General features: G+C 37.1%; 1 protein-coding gene across 4 annotated transcripts in view; it reads right to left on the bottom strand.

Moving 5' to 3' along the window:
- Positions 1 to 21213, bottom strand: part of sash1a (SAM and SH3 domain containing 1a) — a 291967-nt gene extending 270754 nt beyond the window's left edge. For 2 of the 4 annotated variants that reach the window (XM_077220072.1, XM_077220075.1), the window contains exon 1: positions 19866 to 20520. In XM_077220072.1, coding sequence (XP_077076187.1) covers positions 19866 to 20369 — 504 coding nt within the window. In that variant the 5' untranslated portion in view covers positions 20370 to 20520. Of the gene's footprint in view, positions 1 to 19865 lie in introns of all 4 variants that reach the window. The other 2 variants (XM_077220074.1, XM_077220073.1) reach the window with 2 other exon arrangements.
- Between the last annotated feature and the right edge of the window lie 929 nt (positions 21214 to 22142).

Here is a 22142-nt window from a genome sequence, read left to right as displayed (position 1 = left end):
CAAATCCACGGACAACTAACAGGCATTAGGACGAACGTAAAGAGGGCGCTTGAGACGCGCACAAGTCAGCAATATTTCTGATGATTTATTGGCGTGAAGTTTTTTGCACAATGACAAACAGGAGTGCAACATTCAAGGATTGAAATTAACACCCGCAAAATTCGGATAAAAATGAACTTTGGCGGGTAACGCTGTCATATCACGAGCCAATTTGGCGTGTTTTTATGTTTACTCACTTTGCTGGTGAAGTTCGTGTAAGCCAAATCTGCGTGGATTTAGCGCAAATACGCAACTCGTGAGTCCTCATGATATATTAAATACAGCGTATTGCGCAGAATCTGCGCATTTCTGGCTTGCTTGAACACACACGTCACTAAGCAACAAATAACGGCGAGCATGTTCACTTGCACTGAAGTAATAGCGAATATTAAAAAGCATTTGGTTAACAGAAAAGACATTGTTATTTTCCAACATCCTACATGTTCTGTGTACTGTATTGATCTGTCTACCTAAAACACATTTTTGGTTAAAAAAAAAAGGCAGTTAAAATCGATTCCCTATTTTCGTTTTCGAAACTTGTGTTGGTTGGTCCGATCGATTGTGCAATCGATTTTCGAACGTAAAGTGACAGCCCTAATTTACACTTGTGCATATAGCTGTTTGCAAGCATATGTCCTTCATTATATAGAATTACAAACAGGTCCAAAATATAATAAAGGTTAAAATGATAAATTGATATTAAAATGGTGGTGGAGTGACCTCAGTGCTGAAGAAATCAGTTGACTGAGTACCAAGGTTGTTATTGTTTTGCTTTTTTAAATTAGTTTTTATTTTAACATCGTTTTCAAATTTGCTTTAAATTTCAGTTAAGTTTTAGTTAGTTTTATTAATGGTTTTGTTTGTTTTAGTTTAGTTTTTATTTTGCAAACACATTTCTATTTAGTTTTTTATTTTATTTAGTTTCAGTTTTAGTTCTAGTAATTATAGTTTAGCAGAACAAACAAAACACTTCCAGTGTAGACCAAAGCGGGACGCTTAATTTCAGCAAAGTTTAATGTTTTCCCAGATTACAGTTAACTCTTCTACAGACATCTTAATAATAAAATAAAATAATGGTTTGAGACTGAACAAAGCACCAAATAAATGGAACTTAAAAGTATACAAGAAAAAAATATAAAAAATTCAGACAAACTAATTCATATTAAAGATGAAATCTTGTTAAACATGCCTAGTTTACTTTATTTCAGCTATAAATGTGGCAGAGTGACCACTGGTACATAAAAAAAAAAACAGCTCAACTCATCTGACTACAGCCAACACAACCTGCTGTGAAGCCAGTGTGACTAAATAATGAAGTATCTATGCAATGTTTGAGTGTGTACATGTTTTTCTATCCTGGTGGAGACTTAAACCTGAATGCATACAGACTCATGGGGACTTGTGTCACTGTGGAGACCTAAATTGAGGTACACAAGCTTATAAATCATACATAATTAGTTTTTTTGTAAATGTAAAAATGCAGAAAGTTGTGTGATGGGTAGGTTTAGGGGTCGGGTTAGTGTAAGAAGAAAGAATATTTGTACAGTATAAAAAACATTACGTCTATGAAGAGTCCCCACAAAGATAGTGCACCAGAGTGTTTGTGTGTGTGTGTGTGTGTGCGCGCGTGTGTGTGTGTGTATGCGTGTGTGTGTGTGTGTGTGTGTGTGTGTGTGTGTGTGTGTGTGTGTGTGTGTGTGTGTGTGTGTGTGTGTGTGTGTGTGCGCGTGCGTGTCGTGTCCTGGTATTCCATACATTGCGGGGAAATGTCTCCACGTGGATATTATTAGCAGTAAATGTTTTATAAAAACAATGATAATAACAGCACCTTTCAGCCTGTCAATCTTCATGAAAACATGACATCTCAAACATAGTAGCCTAGTAGGCTACATTAAAGTTTTTTGTGCTTGACGAACTTGTTTTGCTGTTGCACCCGCGTCTCGCAAATGAAACGACATTCTAAAAATGCTGCGCTCAAGTTAAAAGAAGTCCTACTTGCCTCTTATTACCTTGTGTTATTTCCCATTCCACTGCAACAGATGCATCCTTTATGAACAGCTGCTGAGCACTAGCCATGTGTTCCATGTTACGGTCCTTCATGAGCGCATCACAGAAGGACAGCGGTTAATCGCCTCAGCCACTTCTTCACGTATGAAGTGCCATATCAGGCATTTCCTTAAACAGCCACAGGTCAGATTTTCCGCCAAAGTAAAGAGAGTAATAATCTTAATAACGAAAACTATAATTTATTTTTTCTAATTATTATTTTATTTCAGTTAGTTTTTGAGTAACTGTTGTTAGTTTCGTTTAGTTTAAGTTCTTCATTTATTATGAATTTTTAATTTTATTTCAGTTTACGAAAATGTTTTTTGACCAATAGTTTTAGTCTTATTTTCAGTTTTCGTTTACGAAAATAACCTTGCTGAGTACAATAAAACAGCTCAAAAATTACAGAAAACTAGAATAGCAGAGGATGGAAGTATACCAGGCAAAGACATATTTGACGGCACATCAGCTCTGAATGTATGTCAGTGGAACAGACAGGAGTAGATAAGAGAGAGAGAGAGAAAGAGAGAGAGAGAGAGAGAGAAGTAGGAAGATGTGAACAGATGCGCTGTTGCTCTGAGTGTCAGTTGTGATTAGCAAATAAATAAAACAAGCGGTGGGTCCGAGCTCTGTGTGTATATTATGTGCGTGGGTGAACTATGCTTATCTAATTACACACCAAATGCAGCCCAAACCTCTGACCCCCTCTGAGCTCAACTCAATTACCCTCCCTGACAGAGTCACAGCAAGACAGAACCGCAGCAAATCTATGCTAACAAGACAGCCTAACAGTATCTATTTCTGTTTCTTCAAGTCCCTTTCAAACTAGTCTGTTCACTTGATGGCCTTCTAAGTAACGCCCCCCAAGAAGCCATGTGCTGTGTAGTTACAGGTACTTTTAGGTAGCTGACATATACATGTACCCCCAAGGTACATACAGCTCCCATCTACTAGAATGCAGAGGGAAAGTCTTAAAACTATCAGATTATGTTTCAATATAATATTTACAGCCACCTTAAGTTTACTATTTCTCAGTTTCATATTATACTGTTTCTGAGTCTAAATTGTTCTTCAAATCGTGCCAGGTTGAACCTTGCTTAAACATATGATTCCCTTGTTGGATCTCAGAAGGGTCACATCATTACACCCCCTAGGGTAAGACATGTTGTCTCTAATAGCACTAATGAATGATCTACATTTTCTTGTAACTGCTTTGACCTTAAGCTGCAGACAGGTTTAATTTTCTCTGAACGGTTATGACTGTATCTTTCATTAGTGTAATTGATTGGGTGTTATACCTCAATTTATAAAAAGCAGAAAAGGTATTGCACTTTGGAGCCAGAGCTAATATCTGATCACTGATGCCAAAATTTCTACATTTTAATGGACGACTTAACTAGTGCACAAAACAGACTGAGCAAACAATGAAGCAATGGGTCATTTTCTTCTAAAATAAACGTGAAAAACATATAAATTCATAAAAACCCCATTACAGTGCACAATCTGAAACAAACCATTATCCTCACCCTTAAAGACAAGAGTGACCAGGAGAAAAGTGTGGAAAGGTGTGCTACTTTTTACTGAAAATGTCCTCTAAGCAATGAGTTAAATTACAATTAAAATACAGGTACACTACAATTAGGGTTGGGCGGTATTTCGGTAATATCGTATACCGCGGGGTCTTAAAATAGCAACGGTATCAGTTTCAATACCGTCATTACCGGCACTTATATATAATAAATAAATATAATTTATTCAATGCCTAAAAGTGCTTATGTAGTGGTCATCAAGTGACAGTGTGGAGGAGAGAGAGAGAGAGAGAAGGGAGAGGCTGAAAATACTGACGAGGCAATTTGTAAATGTTGCAATAAAAAAGGTGACCGCGAGAGATGGAAACACCTCTAACCTAATGTCGCATCTCCGAAACAACCACCCACTCACTGCTGCAAGGATGCATTTTGCCCCGAGTTCATTAAATAAGCGCATTCGTTTATATTTGTTAAAATATTATAATGTTATTTTTTTTTACGTTGATAATGAAAACTGAACAGCACGAATAAGATGGGATGCATCGGGAGTCAGTCATTGACCACTTAATTAGGTTTCATTTTGTAAAAGGCCTTTCTTTAAAGTGAATTTCGTTTTGTATAAATTGTATCCTAATTTTAATAAATTTTTTTATCAACCAATAATAAATAAGAATCAAATATAGCAGACAACATAATCATGACATGATCGTGCGCTGGCGCGCCGTGGTCACTTGCATTGAAATCTCATCATAAATTAACCGAAACTCAGTGTATGTCTCACAGACATGACAGATATCTAAATAAAGCTTGAAATGTCATTAAACGAAACAATTCAAAACGAAAAGAAATAGGCCACTCGCTGATTATTTAATCCATGATGTGCATTTCTCTCTATGCGCGTTCTATACGGAAATGGCGATCATCAAATTAAACGAAACTATTCCAAACGAAAAGAAATCGGCTAGCCTACTCTCTGATTATTTAATCCATGATAGAGATGGCGATTCGTCAATTTCTTTAAACGAAACAATTCAAAAGGAAAAGAAATATAGGCAGCATACTCTCTGATTAATCCAGGATGTGCATTTCTCTCTATATGCGCGTTCACTACGGAGATATCAATCGTCAATTTCTTTAAACGAAACAATTCAAAACGAAAAGAAAAAGGCTAGCCTATACCTTCTGATTATGTAATCCATGATTTGCATTTCTCTCAATATATGCGTGTTCACTAGGAGGTGGCGATCGTCAACTTAATCTTTGCAGCACTGAAAGAAAAGTTGTATTAATAAAATTCAATGGACGCGTGTCACCGGATTTACAAATGCACTTTTTGCTTGATGCTTGTTAATTTAATTTAAATGAATTAATAAAATGAATACAATTGTCATAATTAAAATAATTAAATATTATTAATTGTCCCATTTTTGCTCATTTATAAATAGTATTTATATCTACCACCCCCTCAGCACCTGGGTTAAACAATTATTTGGCGCCACCATATTATAACGGCCCACGTATTAAAAATAGTCGAGTCTAAATAGGGCTCTGGCTCATATTACATTTAATGCCGTCAGCCGGGATCAGCACGGGTTGGCCTTGATTTTTTTTGTGTGTTTTTTTTTTTGCCCGATCTGGTATTCAGTTTCTGAACGTGTAGACACAAGCCAACAGTTTGGTGACGCTGTCTGAGCCTTATGTCATAATTTTTAATTAGTCACGGTAATACCGTATACCCCGGTAAAATAGGGAGGAGGTTTGACGGTATCAAAATTTGGATACCGCCCAAGCCTAACTACAATTTAAAAGTTTGGGGTTGGTAAGATCTTTCAATGTTTTTGAAAAGAAGTATCCTCACCAAGGCTGCATTTGTAAAACATTAAATAATGTTAGGAACAACATTAGGAAACTTTGAAATAGCGTAAGAGGGACTTTATTGCATTTTAAAATAACTGCTTTCGGTTTTGAAGTCCCCCTTATGCTATTTCAAAGTTTCCTAATGTTGTTTTGGAGGCTCCTACAACAGGTTTACATGCATCAAAAGTAAAAAAAAAAAAGTTACATTTTCCACATTTTCAATGATTCTCAAACGACTCGTCAGATGAATCAATCCCTTCTAAATCCCTCCTTTCCGCGAGCTACTTCGTGCTGATTGGCCAGACAGCTCAGTCGGTTGGGATTCGTGTCGAAAACAAAAACGGCCATTGCCATAACAACGTCAGCTGACCTGGGGGTGCCTACACCGTAAACTAAACACAGTAACGAACAATGACGTTGATTTTACCATTTCAATCCGAGAGCGAGTCCGATGATGAAACACTGGAAGATCTAGGCCTAGTTATCAGGGCTGAACGATTGTGGAAAATAATCTAATTGCGATTTTTTTTAACCAATATTGCGATTGCGATTTAATAATAATAATTTAATAATAATGATTTAATTTACTTTAAATTCTTTACCATCTGTATTAGTCGACAAGGACAAGCAATAAATCATTGTACAGTAGGGATGGGAATCTTTAGGCAGCTCATGATCCGATCTAATTTTTTTCTTATTAATTAATCTTAATAACACTTAATATATGTATTTAATTACATGTGTAAATACATACTTACAAAAAAAAAAAATATATATATATATGTGTGTGTGTATATGTGTATATATATATATATATATATATATATATATACACTGTATATATAACACATTTAATTAAACCAATTACATGTTAAGAATTTTAAATGGGCTACAAACTAATATAGCTTCAAAATATACAAGCTAGTAAATAAAGAGGAACAAAGAAAACATTACAAGCAATAAACAAAGAGTGATTTCAGTATTTTAAAGTAGGCAGTCTGAACCTTTTCCATTCCATTCTGGAGCTGGAGTGATTTTCCCCCTATACGATAAGCTGCATTCACACTAATGCACATATCTCTTTTGAAATTGTAAATATGGTTTGTCCTGTTGGTTTAAGATATAACTGACCGTGTTTACATTTATTTTGCGTCAAAAGCATTTTGAGATGCAAGTACATTTAAAGGAGAACTCCGGGCAATTTTTAAGTTAATCTTGATCGGTATACCTTTATGAGTACTGACTATAGAAAAAAAAACGAACCGGATTGGTGCTTGCTACGCGGAGCTGCGACCGCGAATGCCCAGAGCTCCCACCCAGCTAAAACGGCAGCTATGGGGGCATCGACATAAAGAGCGTTTTTGAACCTCTTAACAGACACAAAATGCAATTAAAATGTCTGTCCAACATGAACAGGGACCCTACATGTGAACAATATGCGTTTAGCAACTTAGCCATTGTTTCAACTCACCTAAATAGTCTTTTAGACGGCTAGCTGTAGTCTCGCGCTGCAGTCCCGTGCTGTAGCCGGAAAAGGTAAACAATGTCCAGGTGGGAGGAGCGTTGATCATGTGCGACGAGTTATGATCAGAGTTGCTTACAAGTGAAGAAGAAATGGTTCGTGTTTGTGCCTTTCCGAATTGTGACAACAGAATGCGAAAATATAAGAGCTTATATTTTCATCGTCTTCCTTTCCATGACCTCGAGATTCTGCAGTTTGTGGCAAGTTGTATTTCAACTTGATGTGCAAACTCCCGTAGAAGTACTACGCGCTAAAGATTACCGCATTTGCAGTGAACACTTTGACAAGGATGACTACACACACTCAACACAGCGGGGCCGTTTGAAGAAAAATGCCATTCCATGTACGAAGACTCGTCGCACATGATCAACGCTCCTCCCACCTGGACATTGTTTACCTTTTCCGGCTACAGCACGGGACTGCAGCGCGAGACTACAGCTCGCCGTCTAAAAGACTATTTAGGTGAGTTGAAACAATGGCTAAGTTGCTAAACGCATCTTGTTCACATGTAGGGTCCCTGTTCATGTTGGACAGACATTTTAATTGCATTTTGTGTCTGTTAAGAGGCTCAAAAACGCTCTTTATGTCGATGCCCCCATAGCTGCCGTTTTAGCTGGGTGGGAGCTCTGGGCATTCGCGGTCGCAGCTCCGCGTAGCAAGCACCAATCCGGTTCGTTTTTTTTCTATAGTCAGTACTCACAAAGGTCTAACGATCAAGATTTACTTAAAAATTGCCCGGAGTTCTCCTTTAATCAATGAGTCGCTCACAGCCGCATGCACGAGCACTCTTCACAAAGCACAAAGTATTTTAAAATGAAAGCAGCTTTCTCAGTGATTTTCATATTTTTAATATATAAGCCAACTGCATTCCAAAAGACATAAATAATGCCTGTGTGTGTGTGTGTGTGTGTGTGTGTGTGTGTGTGTGTGTGTGTGTGTGTGTGTGTGTGTGTGTGTGTGTGTGTGTGTGTGTGTGTGTGTGTGTGTGTGTGAGAGAGAGAAATTAGAAGCAAGCAGAATGCGGTTGTTTCTAAAGCACGCGAAGCGTCATCACACATCCAGAATTGTTGGAGAGAGACTAAATAACACAATATCACATACATAAAAAATAAACTGTTCTTTCCTGCATGCCAGACCTATGCGTAGCGGGCCAAGTTGATGCTTGATCTGCAGACTGCTTTTCTCACGTGACCAGTGTAATCGCAGCTTTTGCGGTTACAAAATCGCATTTCATCATATCGCGATATTATCGCAAATGCAATTAATCGTTCAGCCCTACTAGTTATTCAACCCAAAACCTCCATCACAAGGACAATTGCTCCATATTTCTTAGTGATACACTACTCAGTTTGAGATACATTATGAGATGTTGCAACTGTAATTCCTCACGATCAGCATCAACAAGTGCATGTCCTGATTCTTCACATGCTCGTTCTTGGGCAGTGAAAAAAAAAAGGCTTTCCCGTCACATTAGAGCACAGTGCCGTCTTCTTGACATAATGCTATCCTGTATCCACAGGAATCAGCTGCAGTGTTTGAGGTTCAAGTTTTCTCTGGTGTCTAATGTTTCATTTTGACGTCACAACGAAATGGCTTGTGACTCGTTTGAAAAACGATTCATTTCATTATATAACTTTATATACGGTGCACTTTCAGATTTAAAACTTTGCAGGATGTTTTCATTCACTTAGAGCTAAGTTACACACTACATGAAAGGTAATTTTTCAAAAATAATAGGGGCACATTAATATATTTTAGGTTGTAATTTATTTATGTGATAAAGCTTCAAGTGTCAAAAAATTGTGTTGCTTAATATTTTTGTAAAATCTGTGCTACATTTTTCAGGATTCTTTAATGAATAGACAGTTTAAAATAACAGCATTCTTTTGAGATACAAATCATTTGTAACATTTTTAATGTCAATGTCAATTTTATTTCTATAGCACTATTAATCACAACCGTGGTTGTCCAATGTGCTGCACAATGGTAACAGAACAAGGCAAGAACAATATATAGTTAAAAACAATAAAAACACAATACAATACAACTTCCTCATTGATTATATGCGAAATTAAACAAATGCGTTTTTAGCATAGATTTAAAAACAGACAGTGAAGATGCAGAGCGAATACAGAAAGGCAGAGCATTCCAGAGCCTGGGGGCAGCTACTGAGAAGGCCCGGTCACCCCTGCATTTCAGCTTCGACTTCGGAACGCATAACAGTCTCTGGTTGGACGACCGGAGGGATAGAACTGGACGATATTCAGTTAATAAGTCCGATAGGTAGGAAGGGGCCAGACCGTTTAATGATTTAAAAACCAAAGGTAGTATTTTAAAATTCACCCGTTAACACACGTTCAGCCAGTGCAAAGAACGTAATACGGGCGTGATATGGTCCCGTTTTTTGGTACTGGTTAAAAGTCTGCCGGCCGCATTTTGTACTATCTGCAGCCGGGATAAAGCTGACTGGCTGATCCCAAGATAAAGTGAGTTGCAGTAATCCAATCTCGAAGTAATAAAAGCATGAATTAATTTTCCGTAGGGCTGCAACTAACGATTATTTTGATAATCGATTAATCGGACGATTATTTTTTCGATTAATCGATTAATCGGATAGAAATTAAATTAGATTTTTTTTTTATTATAACTAAATAAAACCGTAAATCAGGGTATTTATGTGTAAAAGTGTACTTTAAAAAGTGCAAAAGCCACACATTGAGTTTTACTAATATCAATATTTGCATTGTTTTTAATGATAATTGCTGATGGCAAGTTGACAAACATGATTATTGTTAAAAAAATGATATCCAACATATTATGTTTTAACACAATTTTTGTTAAAACAAATTTACACAGACATGTTGTTCAGATGTGAATATCTGAACTAAAAACAAACTAAAAACATCTAAAATATATAATTCATTTAATTTTTATTTAAAATTAATTATATATAAGGAATATAAGGATAAAGAATATAATATATATTATATATAATATATAAAAGAATAATATAAGGATAAATTGATTAAATAAATATAGAAAGACTGAAAACAATTGTGTGAATGTAGAGCCGCAGTAGATCGCGTTTGAAAAACAATTAAAACTTAGTAGACAAATGCTATAAAAAGAGAACGGAATGGAGGTAACGTTACCCAGCAAGCTAACAGGCTTGAGTAAAGGACAGGAGAAATTATGCATTAGTGCACAAGCATTCGCTGAAAACCACTGAGTACAGTGACTAAAAAACAATATTTTACTGCTGCTGTTATTAACTGCCTTTATATTTAGTGCTTCGCTTTGTAAAGACCGTTTTAATTTAACCTATTTCTGCGGTAGCGCTATTTTAATCCATCACTTACGTTGCGAGCGAACTGATTGCGCAACCTGATGCTCGAGACAAAATACAGACATCCCAAGATCCCGGAAGTCCCGGGAGTCTCCCGCATATTGATTGCGGCTCCCTGATGCCCGCGAATTAGTTCAAACTCCCGAAATCTAGAGCGCGCAAGCAAGAGCGCGCATGCGAGACAGAAGAGACTGCTCCAAACCGTGTAGCGCGCGCGCTCGGCAGAGCGCCTGAGGGAGAGAGACCTTGCGTGTGTGTGCGTACCAGTAAACGCTCCCCGTGACGTAAGCAGACCAACTAATCGATAATGACATTCGTTGACAACGATTTTCATAATCGATTATAATCGATTTTATCGATTAGTTGTTGCAGCCCTAATTTTCCGAAATTATTTCTTGACAGAATTGGTTTTACTTTTACTAGTAGTCGAAGCTGAAAGAAGCATGATTTGACCACTGTATTTATGGGTTTATTATTTATTAATAAATAATAAACGTTTATTATTAATGTCTTTACTGTCATTTTTATTCTATATTATGCAACCCTGATGATTAAAAAAAATTCATAAAAAAAAACATTACCAAACTTTTGAATGGCGTGTAAATGCCATAAAGGTTTTTTTTTCTTCTTTTTACAAATCAATAACTCCAAAGTCTGCACATTCACATTTTCATAAACCAGGAAACATTTAATCTGAAAATGTAATTTGCCTTCTCAGAATCTCAAACATAAAAAGAAATGTATACACAAAAACAACTCCAGGAATTATAAATAAAACCATGCTGTCACTAGGCCAGAGTAAAGAGCATCACAGATGAACAACATACAGCTTGCAAACAACCAAAATGATGTATAATGCAATTATACTGTCAATCAATCCAGTCCTAATGTAATCAAGGAACTGTTTCTCCACTAAATTGATTCACTTCAATTACAATAATCCTTTTAATCATTCCTCACAATAACCATACAAATGTCTACCCTGGTCACGTTTATTATAAGATGCAGTCACCCGGTGAAAGGAGTTTATCATTATTACTGATGCAACACCCACATCATGTTATGAAAACATGTTGTGATGGTATGGCATCATTATGGCGACAACTAGTGACACAAATGAGTCAAAAAGTCCTTTATAGGCTCTTAAACACTGAAGTTTCTTACCAAAACATCAAACTACTATAACATTTGTGACAAAGCAATAGCACTATAAGACCTGTATCTGATTGAATGTGGTTACAAAGTGACCCCCGAAGATCTGCTTTGGGTAGTGTGAGGGACCTACTCACAGCTTACAGCACTGTTGTGCAAGGTGTAATTTATTTAGAGCACCAAAGATATATACAAAAGTCCAAGAGTGATGGTGTGAAGATATACAGTGTAATCTTCAAAACCCCAAAATATAAAGTCGTGAGCTTAGAATTATATAGTTCTATCTCCGTTTAGGGTAGTTCTGAGATATTGAGTATCAAAGTTTTTACATCCCTGCTGTTTTGTGAGATGGAACCTTTTTATTTTATTAATAACTATACTAACAAAATAATTTTTTACAAAAATAACACCACACAGGCATTAATAAACACCTAATGGATAGGATTATGTCAAAAACTCAATTTCGACCAAAAGTGGAGATAGAACCGTATAATTCTAAGCTCATGAAGTTTCAAAGAAACAAACTGGAAAATAAAGATGAAAAAAATACATAAACAAAATATACACAAAGGGTATCCTCACTATACGGCACCACCGTTGCACGCTCGATGTTGACTTTGCTAAATTTGAGTCTGGCCTCCCCTTTTATGGGCGTACCATTTATTTGGAAATTAAAATCATTATACACATCTATGAGAATCAGACTTCACACATATCCAACAAATACAGGTTCCAACACAAATCCTCTTATAAACGTAATGATTGTCAAATGGTTGTAACATTAATAGTAGTTAATGTTACAACCTCTGACCTTTCATTTTATTTCCATCGTGGCTAAGGCATCTAACACAAAGGCAATATTTTATTGAAACCTCAAATGGCTTTGCTACAATTCAGTCATAACCTCTGGCTCTTTAAAGAACACGTACATTGTTCTTGGATAATCCATCAAACTATTTTACTCAGATATTAATTTTGTTCTTTGCAGCATTTCTTATGTTACATAAGATTCAGTGAAAAATGAAATGTTTCAGCTGAAGTGCAGCATTATCTTCAGATTGCTTTTTTCTGTCTGAATTATGATGAACATACACCATAAGGCAGATATAAAGTTAATTACTATTGATTTTCCTTGGTATATTCTTGGCCTTTCTAAATGCATAAAAAAATCCAGATTATTTTTTTCTTAAGGAGCACTTGACCCAAAAGATGAGAAACATTTTAGCTTGAAAGCATTCCATTCTTTGCGATTGCAGAGGGGAGAAAATAAGCCAGTATTTTTCCTTTTGTGTTTAAGAGTCAGCAAATAAATGGCAATATTCACTTCTGGTGAATTATATTAATACAATGTTTTGATAGCAGTACTTTGTCCCTTTTTACAAAGATAGGATGGATGTGGTACCTAGACATGTAAATGATCTTTGTTTGGATATGTGCAGGTATTTGGGTATGCAAATCAACCCTTGAATGTCCCACTTCACTGTCGCCATGTATTTGCCCTAAAATAATTGTCATTTGTTGATTTAAGTTACAAACACCTGTCCTTTCCCAACACCTGTCCTTTCCCAACCCCTGTCATTAGGTAGCTCTGATTACCATTCCCTAATTATAATCACAGATTTTGTTTAGTTGCTCCTTCATGCATATTGAAATGTAAATTTTCTCTGCCATGAAGAACAAGGTCACGTCTCGTGGATGCAGGGGCGACGGCCAGGCGCCTGAGAAGAATAGAAGCACAGAAGCAGAGCATAATGAGATTTTAAATAATCAAGTAGAAGGTAAATGATGCTTCAAATAAATATTGACAAAACCATTTATTTCTACGATTCCATTGGCTCCATCTGTCGAAACATAGCCAGTAGCAGAGACGCAAAACGACCAACTGTTACTGCAAGTTTGGAGAGTTTGACAGAAAATGAAGGGGCTATAAAGCTGTTCAGAAGCCTGAAAGCTTTTTTCTCTTCAGCAAGGACTCGCTGTTGTACAAGCTGAGATCATCAGACCAATGGACTGATGATTCACTGTCTGACATTTACATGAAATATTTCTTTTGTGCCTCAGTGTATTGGCCTTTACATGTGGATTTCAACCAATCAAGTTCCATCAACTCATTACTGAGCTTAGCAGATCACAGATGATGGCAAATATTATAATCAGTTTGCCAAGAATTACAGCTGTTTTAACAAGGTACCAAGCTGAAACAAAGAGGAAGAACAAAACTGGATGTTTTTTAGACATTTAATAGAAAGTAAATTAGATCTGAGCAGAACTGTAGGCTATATGTTGCTCTGCTTTCTAAAAAATGTCTGTGAAATAATGTGTGTGTGTGTGGTGGCCAGTGTCTTTTGCAGTCAGTAAGAATTACAGTGAGGACCCAAACTATCACACAAACAGACACACACAAGCAAACAGCACCACAGGCCCCGTTCAGTATTCTGCCCTTCGTAAAACAGAAAACCTGGCTATTACTGTACCAAAAAAAAAAAAGTGGAAAATCATTTACTACAAAATTGTGGGAAATTATATTACTACTAATCTTAAGAAATTCTAGAAATTGCTGGATTGTGAAAATCCACAAACAACCACCCCTTCACAATCCTAGTACAAAAACTACCACTAAATGTTGCCATGGCAACCAACATCCCCATCCTATTTCATCTGTCCTCCATCGTTTTCTGTACGCTGAACAGAACCCATCTGAAAATCCGTCGTCATCATCGCACTTGTCAAAAATCAAAGAAAAGCGCATCTGGGTTTAGAATTCAATTTGCTGTAAAAGAAAAGCACAACTCCATGAGCAGACAAGCACACAAGCACAAGCCTTAATGTGACCAATAATGGTATAATAGGGATTAAAGCTGAATAAATGTGTCCTGTGCAGACCCTGTCAAAGAGCATCATAAATCACAGGTAATTAGATGGCATCAACCCCCATTTTCCTCTCTTTGCTGCAATGTGTTTATGTAAATGTCACCATGGCAACGTAGAGGGAAGTCTCAAAGAATTCCAAAACAGGTGGGAAGAATGTTCGGCAATAAGTGAGAAAGAAAACAGGCCTCTCTATCTTTCATCTCACAGCACTCTCACATTGTAAACATCACATTAATGGTACAGCAAATAATGTTTTAACAAACAGCAAGGGCACTAAAGGAACAAAGGGATGATCTTTGCATTTATTTTAAAATACTTCTCTTTTTTTCATTGCATTTAATTTCATGCATTCTATTCTTTTTCTTCTTTTGTGTTCCTATGTGTGCTGCATTTATTTGTGTGACAAAACTTAACAGATTGTGCACCAACAATAAAATCTCCCAGTTGGGCCATTCTTTGACATGTTATATGATGCCTGGAGATTCATTGTTAACACATGACATGAATGTGTTTGAGCCATATGGTGCAGTTCTACAGTCATATTACAGCTGTTGTACATGCAGCTATGCCCTATGGGATATACAGTATAGTGGGTTATTTTAGTGTATTGACAGATGCCATTCTGCCACATGCTGATTTGCAGACTTGTCGTAAACTGCACTTATACAACAACAACGAGTAATAAAGGCCAATTTGACTAAAAACAAATAAACAACGTTGAGCAAATAAACAGCTGTTAAGCAAAATAATGCAAACAAAGAACTCGAGGCTCCTGCAACACAATTAGCAGCCACATCCGACTGAGACCAGTGAAACAAATAATCTATACACTACAATTTAAACATAAGCTATAATCTCTCATAGAACAGCTCATATGTTGATCAATTATGTGACTATTCTGAGGATTTCAGCTTATTTTTCCTCAAAACTGCTTGCTTGCCTGCTTTTAGCACCTTTCATCTGGAGAAATTGCACCAATTAATGTAAACTGATGAACAATTATAAATTATTTAGCTGTTATTCTACAACACATTAACATATTGTTTTTTGTGCATTCATTATCAAGACATCAAAGCGCTATTTTTCTTTACCAGGTTACAGACAGAGCAAACACTATCGACTTCGAATGTCCAAGTATCAATTTTCCAGTATTTCTGTTAATATAAAATCCATATGAGTAATCCGACAATTATGTTCTGTCCGTGGCTGTGCACACTGACTGAAGTTCAACTCAAATAAAAACTGACAGAGCTGTCTAATGGAAAGAAGCTTTGTGGGAAGTCTGTGGGCAAATAGAGGGGAATTTAAATCTGAAGTCTGTGAGGTTATGAGTTCCATTAACATAACATGGCAATGCTTGCTGACACTTATAGAATCAAACTCAACACAATGAATACAAAATGAAATAATTTAAAGCAGCTATGTAAGCCTTCTACTATCTTATTGTCCACATGCATCTCTAAACCTCATCTCTTTCTGTGCACCATATTGGAAGCATCACAACACTGTGATCACAATCACTCTCGGGAGAAAATAAGGGGTGTCATGCATGCACCAATTTTTTTAAGGAAGTTGGTGGCAGTACAATATAGCACAAAAATTTTTTTAAAAGTCTCGATTGTACGACATACCAGAGAGAAGTCTGACATTACACCAGAAGATAGAGTTCTGACATTTTGATTAAAAATGACCAGGTCCAAAAAACTGAGAAAAGTATTAATGAATTCATTATTTTTTCAAATTCAAGAGTTTCAAGCAACATCCTGGTAGGAGGTAGCCTAGCAACTCTCCATTGGCCAATCACATCGTGTATAGAGTTGGAAGGCGGGCTTAACATAATGTCTGCAGAGTTGTGACGGTTCCACGTGAATTCCCTGCTACTTGAAAACAAATAAGATGACCGCTGTTGCTGGCGGACAGCTGTCTTTCGAATCGGCTTTGGCCGAGACTCTGGAGGACTTGAAGTTATGCTTTTCTTTGAGAAAAGAACAAAGAACGGCACTTAAGTCATTCTTAACAAAGGAAGAGTTGTTCGGAGTTTTGCTGCTGGTGGGAAAACGCATGGGACTCACTCAGCCACAACCGTTCGTTGCTCTGGTTGGTTGTAGCGCTATCCTATTGTGTGGAGAGGGAATTTGAAAGACAACCATTTATCGGATTGAGGCATGCCAATGGTGAGTTCCCAGACCTAACATCTTGATGTGGGTCTGGCTTGACAGGCTAGTAAAGATATGACTGGTAAAGATATGACTCCATTTAAAAAAAAATGTGACTGCATCTAAATACAGTTGACTCAGTTTGAACAGGCATGATGCTTCTTCAGAAAGCAAACAGAAAAACAAGGAGGGTCTTTAACAGAGTGCTTTTTATAATAGGGAAATCATTTTTCATAAGGACATTGAGATTAAGAGTCAGTGCGATTGTGGTTTTTACTTCTGTAGCATTCACCCACTGGAAAAAAAGAATTATATGAACCCCTATATTATCTCCCTGCAGAGAGCTCAGTTTAAGACCATATAGGGTATGTGCTGCCTGTCAGCATGAGCCTGATGGTAGATAAAGAACATAACCTACTTTTTTAACAAAATTGTGATACTCATGGACATTGTGTGTTTGTATCAGTATGGATTAACGGATCTATCCTGTCAGTAAAACCGATAAGAAATCATTAAATAAATAAACCTCTTCTGTAGTTAAGGAAAGCATTATGGCTATTATTGCTCCCCTAAGGTCATTTGTGGCGTCATAAAAAGGATTATGATCTGGCTTGTGAGGGGATGACATTCCACAGCCTACTGAAGGATCTATTAAGAGCTGCTAGTACAGAGTTGTCATAGGTCAGCTATAAACAAAAACACCACAATAAGCCATTAAACTACTGTAATCTATCTGTGGATAAACAACACAACGAGAAGTGAGGAAAGCTAATGTCGATTTTCATTGTATGTGTGCAGCAGACAACTTCTTTCAGCAAGCCACAGAAAAATTCTCCCCAAGGATAAGTAAATCATTTGCACTGCAACATGGATTTCACACAATAAATACCTGTTTCCCACAATCTACTTCACAATGACTAGACACAGTAGCTAGACACTCATGAGGACTTGAAAAGCCACCAGCGTAATATCACACAAAAGACTTCCACCCAATGGCGAAATCTAATCTTAAGAGCAATACAAACACATCATCACCATTTAAGTTTACTTAGCCTACTGAAATCTCAGTATAAAGATCTACCACAGCAATGAAGCTTTGACACAAAATATCAGCACTATCTCAGAATCACATGGAAACATGTGATAGAACTGAACTGAAAACATTACAATTACTTCCCTAATTTAACACCGTAATAAACTGTTGCCTCGTAAATCAACAATAAATTGAACACTCCACACAACTGTGGTTCATTCTGTCCAAACATATGTTCAATGAGTGCCTGAGGGACCATATGTTGTGAGCTTATCGTTTCAAAGTAAAAAGACACATACAAGGAACTTTCTGAACAGACTGAAACAAATGAACCGTTTTAAATACTTGCTTTGATGTGTGAGGATCGGAATCTTAATTTATTTTGCTAAAACAAGAAGACAGTAAAATCAACAATGAACTCAAATAAGTACAAGATGAAGTCACAGTAACAGCTCTCCGAAGGGGAAGATTGTGAGCGAATAATGACTATCGATAAGGCTCTGTCTGCATCCCACAGTACTACAAAACACCCCTACAAGTTACACCTTCTACTGCAAGTTAATGTCATAAAACAATCTTTTCAAGTACATTTATTTTGTTTTATATATGAAAAGTTTATATAGGCTAAATTGCTTTCAAATCTTGTGAAGTATAAAACATAAAATATTAGGCGAAACTTGTAGTGCCGTGATTTGTAGTACTCTGGGACATAGTCCCACGACACTCTTGAAACCATCCCTTTAATTCAAATATTAATTGGAAAATAATAAACTATGCTCGTAATTTGAGCATGAATATTTTGTTCATGGTGTGACTTGTAAAGAGATCGAAGGTTATAAAAACATTTGCTCTAATTGACTTGTAAACAGAAGCAGATGAAGCCATTCATTTTTCTTGTTGGTATTTACTGGAGAGAACAATGGCGACTCATTTATAAGGTGTGACGGGAATGGATGTGTGAGAATGTGGGTATGGAAGCATAAGTATGTATTTTAGAGAGTGAAACAGAAGTGCAAAAGACAAATCACAGAACTGGACATTTATTTTGCACCATCTTCATATGTTGACTATTGACAATAAGTTAATTAAACCCCCCAAAAATTGGAATGAGTCTGAGAATTACCCAACATTGAAAATTAATTTAAAAATCCAAACCTGTATAACTCACTTTCTTCTGTGGAAAACAAAGAAAGATATTTTGAAAAATGTCTCAATGGGTGAATGTTTGACCTCAGCATACTTCAAAATATCTTCTTTTGTGTTCTGCTGAAGAAAGTAAGTCATATAGGTTTGGAACAAAATGAGGGTGAGTAAATGATGACAAAATTGACAACAACAAAAAATCTTTGGTGAACTAGCCTATCCCTTTAAGTCAGTATAATATTTCATCTTTGCTTATTATTCAAATGTCCATATGTCATATGTAGTTATCACTCTCTTTTCTTGACTGTCCATGGATTCTGTGACTTAATAATAACTGATTTGTCATTAATATTCATCATTACTTTAATCAAAATTTATCAAAAAGTTGTTGTATACAGTATACAACTATAAGTAACTATCTGTACAATCCTAAAACAATAAATGGATAAAGAGAAGCAGGATGACACTTGTAACAATTACACTTGTAACAATAAAAAGCCTCAGTGTAAAAAAATGCTACCTAGCTGCTGGGAACTAAAAACCACTTTGATGTGAACTCAAACACCTATCTTTGAAGGCCTGAGATCATCTAAGAGCATTAATTTGTTGTACATATAAATCCCATTACTACCTCAAGCAAATCCCCCACATTAAATCCCTGTAATAAAGTATAATGAATACTTAATCTAATACAGGGTTGCAACATTCGCAAAACAACCAAATCTCTCTGAGGCTCTTTCTCTTTTTCATTCTGTTCCCACCATGAAACTCCAGCTTGTGTCAGGTATGAATTATCTGATGTTATGTTGAATGGTGGATTTATAGGTGTGAGGGCATTTCCTGAACAGGCCAATCGATGGTAGCTGACCTACTGATCCCAAAAAGCCATTAGAAACGCATGGTGCGTCTAAATTCGGTCAGTAAACTATTGATTTTGGAAACCAGATTAGGACAACGTTCCAATCATCAAACCTCCATATCCCTGCAACCAAGCCAAACAGCTAGTTTTACCTTCGTCTGCTAATCACATGGATCCTAAATTCCCATGAGGTTCTATTCCTATATAGTGTGTTGTCTTGAACAGAGGCTGTTTAGAATCCAAAGCTCCGATTCAAGGTCAAGCCACGTGGTTTATACCGACGCGGGATAAAAAGTAAACACAACTACTCACCTTATTGGAGTATGGCTGCCTGGCAAGGTTTATCCCGTCCCTAATGAGTTTATCCCTGATCATTATCTTCAGCTTCAGTTTGGGGTAGATTTCCAGCTCCTTGCGGTTCCCCAGCGTCAGATTCCTGGACGCCCCCGTGTACCCCACGCTGCGCACGGGTCTATCACTGCTCTGCTCAGTCCATGACCTGGAGCCCCGCAGCCTAGACTCATATTGCTCTGCCATGCGACTCGTGTAAATAGGTGAAACCGGGGGCATCGGCTCCAGGGTAAAATAAAGCCCGGTAGCCGTCTCCTTATCGTCGTCTTTTAACCTTTGCACCGCATCGTGAATCCGCTGGCGGTGGTGCGGGATGAAAACCCCTATGGCATCCAAGTCCGGGTTTCCGATTTGTTTGCAAACTTCCAAGTCGTCGTATCCGTTGTCCACAAAAGTCTCGACATACTGGCACAGCTGAAGGGTTTTCAGCCATTCGTAGACGATGTTGGGTCCGTTGGCCATCATTTTGAATGGTGTTTAAGCGTAAAGGTGAGATTACCTTTGTGAGCAGGTGACTGACAGCGCGTGCGCCTGCGGTTTATGTAAATATCCCAGTCAAAGCATCATCTTCATTCAGTGATTGTCTCCACTTTTTGGTAGCAGATGCTTAAAAAATATCCAGGAAAACATGAATGATAATAAAGACGGTGCCGGGCACTTCAGCGTTTATCAATACTGACAACTTGGCATTGCTGTAGGCTGTTACTCCACAACTACCGCCCCCCTTCACCGGGAATGGTTGGCTGGCGTCAAAGGTGGCTATACCGATAACTATCCACAAAGACTACATTTTCCTCAAGTTTATTTCTACTGTTCCCACAGCAGTGCCAATAATAAACGTGAATTTTACGCACCGCGTGGATTTCCAATGGTCTTCTCCAGCGCTCTCACGAGACCGTCCTTCCCTTGTGTCTGTCAGTACGGTTAAAACCAACTCTTTCCCTCTCTGAAGACAAACGAAACCACGTCTCTCTGGTTTGGAGACGAGCACATGTGGTTTCAGACTTCTAGCCAATATTTGCTGAGCAGCGTAATCATGTTGGCGTAGCAAAAGATCGGCTTTCCTCAACGAGGCGACGGTTGGTGCGCAGACACGTTTTGAATCTAAGCACGCGCTGTCAAAACTGTCAGTTTGTCAGAGTTGGAGATAAATGAAACCCTGGCATGGCATTTCTTAAAATAAATAGGTAGAATGTATTCCCGTATCGTTTTAATCTAAAACTTTGTGACTTTCAGGTAAAGGTGCGCGCGAGGTAACTGTGGGCTGCTGTTTGCTGTGCGTGTTGCGCAGGAGCGCATGTCTAGTCTCTGCTAGTCTGATGCTGTAAAAGGATTTGAAGCAGAAGCGCTGCTGTACGTGGTACAGTCTCATGATGCCCCCTGCCTTAAAATCGCGCAAAACATATTATTTTGCTCTTTAGTCTGGGGGTGTTGGGATCAGGGGTTTGAAAACTCTAGAGGTGGATTAGGTTTTCTAGAACTAAAAAAAAAAATTATATATATATATGTGTGTGTGTGTGTGTGTGTGTGTGTGTGTGTGTGTGTGTGTGTGTGTGTGTGTGTGTGTGTGTGTGTGTGTGTGTGTGTGTTATTAATGAAATAATTAAAATTAGCTTAAAATTAAATAAACAGTAGGCCTATGCATTAATATAGTGCGCAGAAAAATATGTAACTTAATGGAAACTAATTTTAGATGTATAATATTAATGTTTCTGGTCATACATTGAGTGTTTATAAAATATACATGATAGCCTTTTAAATTATAGGATGGGGTTCCCTCACATGAGGATAATCATGTGTGTGGGGGTGTGTGGCATCTTTAAAAGATTAAAAACCACTGGTCTACAGACAAAACACCAGTGTATATCGTTGCCCTTAAACAGTGTTGTTATCATAAACAAATTTTTCGTCAATTAAGATGAATCAAAGTTGGATTAAAATAAAATATAAATATTAGATTAAAACCTTAAACTTAAAAGAAATACATGAAAATTTGAAATTTTCCATGGATAACTAATGAAATAAAATATTTTTTTAAGATTTAACACTACAATTAATAAACATATACATTAAAGTTAAAGTTCATTTTCTCATTCATAGTAGTGAAAAGCAGCATTTCCCTTGTCTTACTACCCCTCCTTGTGGCCTTTTCTAGTATAACAGCATTCTTTTCATATATTTCTTTGAAATACTTATATCAATACTGTAGCAAAGATACCTACATGATCAATAAGCAAA

Source organism: Siphateles boraxobius, unplaced genomic scaffold (assembly GCF_051911475.1).
Source record: "Siphateles boraxobius isolate OS27281-9 unplaced genomic scaffold, OSU_SipBor_1 8, whole genome shotgun sequence".
Taxonomy (NCBI): Eukaryota; Metazoa; Chordata; class Actinopteri; order Cypriniformes; family Leuciscidae; genus Siphateles; species Siphateles boraxobius.
The sequence above is the reverse complement of the archived record's forward strand: the minus strand, read 5'-3'. Positions and strand labels throughout refer to the sequence as shown.